The following is a 9099-nucleotide window of genomic DNA, read 5'->3' as shown; positions in this document are numbered from 1 at the left end:
GATGGTGGTGTTGAGCGTGGTGGTGATGGTGGTGAGCGTGGTGGTGAGCGTGGTGGTGGTGAGCGTGGTGAGCGTGGTGGTGGTGAGCGTGGTGGTGGTGAGCGTGGTGGTGGTGAGCGTGGTGGTGGTGGTGGTGAGCGTGGTGGTGGTGAGCGTGGTGGTGGTGAGCGTGGTGGTGGTGAGCGTGATGGTGGTGGTGGTGAGCGTGGTGAGCGTGGTGGTGGTGAGCGTGGTGGTGGTGAGCGTGGTGGTGGTGAGCGTGGTGGTGGTGAGCGTGGTGGTGGTGAGCGTGGTGAGCGTGGTGAGCGTGGTGGTGGTGGTGGTGGTGAGCGTGGTGGTGGTGGTGGTGGTGGTGAGCGTGGTGGTGGTGAGTGTGGTGGTGGTGAGCGTGGTGGTGGTGGTGGTGAGCGTGGTGGTGGTGGTGGTGAGCGTGGTGGTGGTGAGCGTGGTGGTGGTGGTGGTGAGCGTGGTGGTGGTGAGCGTGGTGGTGGTGAGCGTGGTGAGCGTGGTGAGCGTGGTGGTGGTGAGCGTGGTGAGCGTGGTGAGCGTGGTGGTGGTGGTGGTGGTGAGCGTGGTGGTGAGCGTGGTGGTGAGCGTGGTGGTGGTGGTGGTGAGCGTGGTGGTGGTGAGTGTGGTGGTGGTGAGCGTGGTGGTGGTGGTGGTGAGCGTGGTGGTGGTGAGCGTGATGGTGGTGGTGGTGAGCGTGGTGATGGTGGTGTTGAGCGTGGTGGTGGTGGTGGTGAGCGTGGTGGTGGTGGTGGTGAGCGTGGTGGTGGTGGTGGTGGTGGTGGTGAGCGTGGTGGTGGTGGTGGTGAGCGTGGTGGTGGTGGTGATGGTGATGGTGAGCGTGGTGGTGAGCGTGGTGGTAGTGGTGACGGCGAGTGGTACGGGTCTTCTGATAACCGTGTCTGTGTGTGTGTGTGTCTGTCTGTGTGTCTGTCTGTGTCTGTGTGTGTGTGTCTGTGTGTGTGTGTCTGTCTGTCTGTGTGTGTGTCTGTGTCTGTGTGTGTGTCTGTGTCTGTGTGTGTCTGTGTGTGTGTCTGTCTGTGTGTGTGTGTGTGTGTCTGTGTGTGTGTGTGTGTGTGTCTGTCTGTGTGTGTGTGTGTGTGTCTGTGTGTGTGTGTGTGTCTGTCTGTGTGTGTGTGTGTGTGTCTGTCTGTGTGTGTGTGTGTCTGTCTGTCTGTCTGTGTGTGTGTGTCTGTCTGTGTCTGTGTGTGTGTGTGTGTCTGTGTGTGTGTGTGTGTCTGTGTGTGTGTGTCTGTGTGTGTGTCTGTGTGTGTGTGTGTCCAGGCACCTGACAACGATGGTGGTAGTGATGGTGATGATGATGACGGTGGTGGTGGTGACGGTGAGTGTAACGGGTCCTTTGAGTCAGCAGAACTCAAGCTAAGTGAGCCTCAGCAGAAGGCACAGGCCCAGCTTCCACTCAGCTTCACCACCACAACAACCACAACAACAACCGCCACAACCGCCGCCACAACAACAACCGGCAGAACCACCGTGGTGCCAGCCGGCGTGGCGGTCGTGATGATGATGATGATGATGGTGGCGGTGATGGTGATGATGGTGAGGCTGGCGTTGGCGGTGCTGACGTGAGTTTGGAATGGGCGGTGGTTGATCGCATCGCACACACCACACAGCACTCCACACAGCACACACACACACACAGCACACACACTACACACACAGCACACACAGCACACAGACAGCACACACACAGCACACACCGCACACACACAGCACACACACTACACACAGCACACACACAGCACACACACACAGCACACACACAGCACACACACTACACACACAGCACACACACAGCACACACACAGCACACACACAGCACACACACAGCACACACACAGCACACAGCACACACACAGCACACACAGCACATACACACACACACCACACACACACACACAGCACACACACAGCACACACACAGCACACACACACACCACACAGCACACACACCACACAGCACACACACACTACACACACACTACACACACAGCACACACACAGCACACACACAGCACACACACACCACACACACACCACACACACAGCACACACACAGCACACACCACACAGCACACACCACACAGCACACACCACACAGCACACACCACACAGCACACACCACACAGCACACACCACACAGCACACACCACACAGCACACACCACACAGCACACACACACAGCACACACACAGCACACACACAGCACACACACAGCACACACACACAGCACACACCACACAGCACACACACACAGCACACACACACAGCACACACCACACAGCACACACACACAGCACACACCACACAGCACACACCACACAGCACACACACACAGCACACACACAGCACACACACAGCACACACACACAGCACACACACAGCACACACACACACCACACACGCACACACACAGCGCACACACACAGCACACACACACAGCACACACACACACAGCACACACACACAGCACACACACAGCACACACACAGCACACACACAGCACACACACAGCACACACACAGCACACACACACAGCACACACACCACACAGCACACCACACACACACACACAGCACACACCACACACACACACACCACACACACACCACACACACCACACACACACCACACACACAACCCTCACCACCCTCACCACCATCTCTCCCCCACGCCCCTCACACCACACACACCACACACACACACCACACACACACACCACACACACACCACACACACCACACCACACACACACCACACACACACACACAACCACACACACACCACACACACCACCCTCACCACCCTCACCACCATCTCTCCCCCACGCCCCTCACACCACACACACCACACACACACCACACACACCACACACACACCACACACACACCACACACACCACACACACACCACACACACCACACACCACACCCTCACCACCCTAACCACCATCTCTCCCCCACGCCCCTCACACCACACACACCACACACACACACCACACACACCACACACCACACACACACCACACACCACACACACCACACCCTCACCACCCTAACCACCCTAACCACCATCTCTCCCCCGCGCCGCCCCTCCGCGCAGTGCCGTGCTCTCTCCACTGCTGCTGCCGCATCATCGCTCCGCGCTCATCACAAACTCGGTCCGTCCCGTGCCATCGTCCCACCGGGCACAACAACAACAACCGCCACCGCCACCACAACCGCCCCACCACCACCGCCGCCGCCACCACCACCACCACCACAACTCCATCGCCTACGTCTCGAGCCCGCGGAAGAGCGGGGAGCGTCCCTGGGGAGCCGGTGGGTGCGGCTGGACCACCGCTACACTAAGCGTCTAGAGCAGGAGGTGGAGGAGGTGGAGGAGGTGGAGGAGGTGGTGGAGGAGGTGGTGGAGGAGGTGGAGGTGGTTGTGGTTGAAGAGGTGGAGGAGATGGATGGGTGTTGTGGACAGAGTGGTGAAGAGGCTGTTGTCAACAACCATAGCAGCAGCATCAGCAACAACAGCAGCAGCAGCATCAGCAACAACAGCAGCAGCAGCATCAGCAGCAGCAGCAGCATCAGCAGCAACAACATCAACATCAGCAGCAGCAGCATCAGCAGCAGCAACATCAGCAGCAGCAACAGCAGCCATCACATGGACAGTTGTGTTGTTGTTGGTGGTGGTGATGGTGGTGATGGTGGTGATGGTGGTGATGGTGGTGATGGTGGTGATGGTGGTGATGGTGGTGATGGTGGTGATGGTGGTGATGGTGGTGACGCTAGTGATGACGATGGTGATGCTACTTTTGCCGATGATGGATTTGCCACGGCCTTTCAGCTCATAGCCGCTGATGGCGGCGGTGGTGGCGGTGGTGGTGATGGTTGTTGTGGTTGTGGTGACAGTGGTGGTGGTTGTGGCTGTGGTGACGGTGGTGGCTGCAGTGATGGTGGTAGTAGTAGTGGTGGTGGTAGTAGTGGTGGTGGTGGCTTTAGTGACAGTGGTAGTGGTGGTGGTGGTGGTTTTTGTGGCTGTAATGACAGTGGTGGTGGTGGTTTTTGTGGCTGTAATGACAGTGGTGATGGTGGTGGTTGTGGTGGCGGTGGTTGTGGTGGTGGCGATGGTTGCGGCCTTCTGTGGGAGCTGGGATTGGGCGGCATTCTGGGTGGCGAGAGCTACACCCTGACGGACCCCCTCCTGGGCTACCCCTGGGGGGGGGTGGGGCAAGGTGGTCCCCTCCTGACCCCCGCTGAGACCCCCGCTGAGACCCCCGCGGAGACACCCGCCGACTGGGTGGAGGAGCTGGCCGCTCAGCTGTTTCCTCAGCTGCTGCCCGTGTGATGGGGGGGGGGGGAGATGTGAGGGGTGACACGTGGTGATGGGAGACACGTGGTGATGGGAGACACGTGGTGATGATGGGAGACACGTGGTGATGATGGGAGACACGTGGTGATGATGGGAGACACGTGGTGATGATGGGAGACACGTGGTGATGATGGGAGACACGTGGTGATGGGAGACACGTGGGGGGGGGGGGAGATGTGAGGGGACACACGTGGAGTGACACGTGGTGATGGGAGACACGTGGGGGGGGGGAGACACGTGGTGATGATGGGAGACACGTGGTGATGGGAGACACGTGATGGGGGGGGGGAGATGTGAGGGGTGACACGTGGTGGGTGACACGTGGTGGTGGGTGACACGTGGTGGGGAGAGACACGTGATGGGAGATATGGGGGGGGGGGGGGAAATTATGGGAGACACGTGGGGGGAGACACGGGGGACACACGTGGGACATGCCATCGGAGACACGGGGGGGGGGGGGGGAGACACGTGATGGGAGACACGTGGGGGGGGGGGGAGACACGTGGGACATGCAATGGGAGACACGGGGGGGGGGGGGGGGGGGAGACACGTGATGGGAGGCACGTGGGGGGGGGGGGAGACACGTGGTGGGAGACACGTGGTACATGCGATGGGAGACACGTGGTGGGAGACACGTGGGGGACGCGTGGGAGACACGTGGGGGAGACACGTGGGAGACACGTGGTGGTAGACACGTGGTAGATGCGATGGGAGACGGGGGGGGGGGTGATCTGTGGGGTTGAGTGATTTCATTCTCAATAATGTTGGACCAGCGCGGCTTCGGATTTTGCAGCATCAGCATCTTCAGCATCATCATCAGCAGCACCACTGCCTCCACCACAGCCATCATCATCAGCAGCACCACCACCACAGTCATCGTGATCATCATCATCATCACCTCCACTCAGCATCAGCAGCAGCACCACTGCCTCCACCACAGTCATCATCATCAGCAGCACCACCACCACAGTCATCATTATGATCAGCAGCAGCACCACCACAATCATCATCATCATCATCATCACCACAATCATCACCACAATCATCATCATCATCACCACAATCATCACCACAATCATCATCATCATCACGGTGACCATCAGCAGCACCACCTTCGTCATCATCATCATCATCATCACCACAATCATCACCATAATCATCACCATAATCATCACCACAATCATCACCATAATCATCACCATAATCATCACCATAATCATCACCATAATCATCATCACAATCATCACCACAATCATCACCATAATCATCACCATAATCATCACCATAATCATCACCATAATCATCATCACAATCATCACCACAATCATCACCACAATCATCACCATAATCATCACCATAATCATCACCACAATCATCATCACAATCATCACCACAACCACCATCACGGTGACCATCGTCAGCCTCGGCATGACGATGGGTGCTGTTCGCTTACAGCACTTGTCCCAGCTCTGCGTGCAGGCTATACGGAGGGGGATCTTTGTCTGTGTTAGTGTGTGTCTGTGTGTCTGTGTGTGTGTAGGTCTCTGTGTGTGAGTCTGTGTGTGTGTCTGTGTTTCTTAAATGTTCTGTTGCAGGCTACACGGGCCTCTTGTATGGGTCTCTGAATTTCAGTCTGTGTGAGTCTCTGTGTGTGTGAGTCTCTGTGTGTGAGTCTCTGTGTGTGCCTGTGTGTGTGAGTCTCTGTGTGTGTCTCTGTGTGAGTCTCTGTGTGTGTCTGTGTGTGAGTCTCTGTGTGTGTCTCTGTGTGAGTCTCTGTGTGTGTGAGTCTCTGTGTGTGTCTGTGTGTGAGTCTCTGTGTGTGTCTGTGTGTGAGTCTCTCTGTGAGTCTGTGTGGGTGTCTGTGTAAGTCTCTCTGAGTCTGTGTGTGAGTCTCTGTCTGTGTCTGTGTGTGAATCTCTCTGTGAGTCTGTGTGTGAGTCTGTGTCTGTGTGTGAGTCTCTGTCTGTGAGTCTGTGTCAGTGTCTTTGTGTGTGAGTTTGTCTCTCTGTGTGAGTCTCTGTGTGAGTCTCTGTGTGGTCTCTTTGTGTGTGAGTCTGTGAGTGTGGGTTGTGGGTTTGTGTGAGTGTGTGGTAATCGTGAGCCGGTCCGTTAAAAAAAAAATCAAAACGCGATGAATTTCTGCTTTCTCAAGACGGAAAAAAATAAACTCGATTCTCCCGAGACCCACGTTGTCATCCTCGTGCCAACTCGCACAGAGACCCACAGACTCACACAGACTCACATAGAGACCCACAGACTCACCACACAGAGACCCACAGACCCACTCACACAGAGACCCACAGACTCACACAGAGACCCACAGACTCGCCACACAGAGACCCACAGACTCACTCACACAGAGACCCACAGACCCACTCACACAGAGACCCACAGACTCACACAGAGACCCACAGACTCACTCACACAGAGACCCACAGACTCACTCACACAGAGCCACAGACTCACACAGAGAGCCACAGACTCACACAGAGACCCACAGATTCACACAGAGACCCACTCACTCACATAGAGACCCACAGACTCACACAGAGACCCACAGACTCACACAGAGACCCACAGACTCACTCACACAGAGACCCACAGACTCACTCACACAGAGACTCACTCACACAGAGAGCCACAGACTCACACAGAGACCCACAGATTCACACAGAGACCCACACACTCACTCACATAGAGACCCACAGACTCACACAGAGACCCACAGACTCACACAGAGACCCACAGACTCACACAGCCACACTGACACAGAGACCCACAGACTCACGCAGAGACCCACAGACTCACGCAGAGACCCACAGACACAGATACCCACAGACTCACACAGAGACCCACAGACTCACACAGAGACCCACAGACTCAAACAGAGACCCACAGACTCACACAGAGACCCACAGACTCACACAGATACCCACAGACTCACACAGATACCCACAGACTCACACAGAGACCCACAGACTCACACAGAGACCCACAGACTCACACAGATACCCACAGACTCACAGATACCCACAGACTCACACAGAGACCCACAGACTCACACAGATACCCACAGACTCACACAGATACCCACAGACTCACACAGAGACCCATAGACTCACACAGAGACCCACAGACTCACACAGAGACCCACAGACTCACACAGATACCCACAGACTCACACAGAGACCCACAGACTCACACAGATACCCACAGACACATAGAGACCCACAGACTCACACAGAGACCCACAGACTCACACAGAGAGCCACAGACTCACACAGAGCCACAGACTCACACAGACCCACAGACTCACGCAGAGACCCACAGACTCACACAGAAACCCACAGACTCACACAGATACCCACAGACACACATAGAGACCCACAGACTCAAACAGAGACCCACAGACTCACACAGAGACCCACAGACTCACACAGATACCCACAGACACATAGAGACCCACAGACTCACACAGAGAGCCACAGACTCACACAGAGACCCACAGACTCACACATAGACCCACAGACTCACACAGAGAGCTACAGACTCACTGACACAGACCCACAGACTCACACAGAGACCCACATACTCACACAGATACCCACAGACACACATAGAGACCCACAGACTCACACAGACCCACAGACTCACACAGATACCCACAGACACACATAGAGACCCACAGACTCACGCAGATACCCACAGACTCACACAGAGACCCACAGACTCAAACAGAGACCCACAGACTCACACAGAGACCCACAGACTCACACAGATACCCACAGACACATAGAGACCCACAGACTCACACAGAGACCCACAGACTCACACGGAGAGCCACACACTCACACAGAGACCCACAGACTCACACAGATACCCACAGACACACATAGAGACCCACAGACTCACACAGACCCACAGACTCACACAGAGACCCATAGACTCACACAGATACCCACAGACACATAGAGACCCACAGACTCACACAGAGACCCACAGACTCACACAGAGAGCCACAGACTCACACAGAGAGCCACAGACTCACACAGACCCACAGACTCACGCAGAGACCCACAGACTCACACAGAAACCCACAGACTTACACAGATACCCACAGACACACATAGAGACCCACAGACTCAAACAGAGACCCACAGACTCACACAGAGACCCACAGACTCACACAGATACCCACAGACACATAGAGACCCACAGACTCACACAGAGACCCACAGACTCACTCACACAGACTCACACAGAGACCCGACTCACACAGCGGGTACCACAGATCGACTGACTGAGATGACTGGCTGATGCACCACCTGTGCCACCTGCTGTGCCAACTTGCTGTGCTTTAGCCACCCGGCGTTCCGCTCTTTGTTGTGAGCGTCGCTCCTCCGCCCTCCGTTGTTGTTGGAGGGCGACTGCCTCCAACTGCCCAGTAGCGTCCTTCACGAGCCTCCTCCACAGAGGCCGATCTTGACACCGCTGGTACCAGTCATCGGCAAGTCCACTCAGCTCCACGTCCTCCTGTACCACGTCACTCCATCTCCTCTCTAGCCCGTGCCGCGCCCGTTTAGCCCCCTCGATCCGGCCAAACAAAAGCTGTTTAGGCATGCGGTGGCTGGGCATGCGGGCTACATGACCCAGCCAACGCAGCCTTGCCTGCCGGAGGAGCTCACTGATGGGACTTTGCCCAGATCTTTC

At 56.2% G+C, this 9099-nt stretch overlaps 1 protein-coding gene across 1 annotated transcript in view; it reads left to right on the top strand.

The window, feature by feature from the left end:
• The window catches only part of LOC144954294 (uncharacterized), an 8015-nt gene extending 4602 nt beyond the window's left edge, over positions 1 to 3413 (top strand). Inside the window, exons 4-5 of the mRNA XM_078884816.1 lie at positions 1291 to 1592; positions 3130 to 3413. Of these exons, the coding sequence (XP_078740942.1) occupies positions 1291 to 1592; positions 3130 to 3385 (558 nt within the window). The 3' untranslated portion in view covers positions 3386 to 3413. The remainder of the gene's footprint in view (positions 1 to 1290; positions 1593 to 3129) is intronic.
• Positions 3414 to 9099: the final 5686 nt, after the last annotated feature.

This window comes from Lampetra fluviatilis, unplaced genomic scaffold (assembly GCF_964198595.1).
Source record: "Lampetra fluviatilis unplaced genomic scaffold, kcLamFluv1.1 SCAFFOLD_140, whole genome shotgun sequence".
Lineage (NCBI taxonomy): Eukaryota > Metazoa > Chordata > Hyperoartia > Petromyzontiformes > Petromyzontidae > Lampetra > Lampetra fluviatilis.
This window is presented reverse-complemented; position numbering and strand designations above follow the sequence as displayed.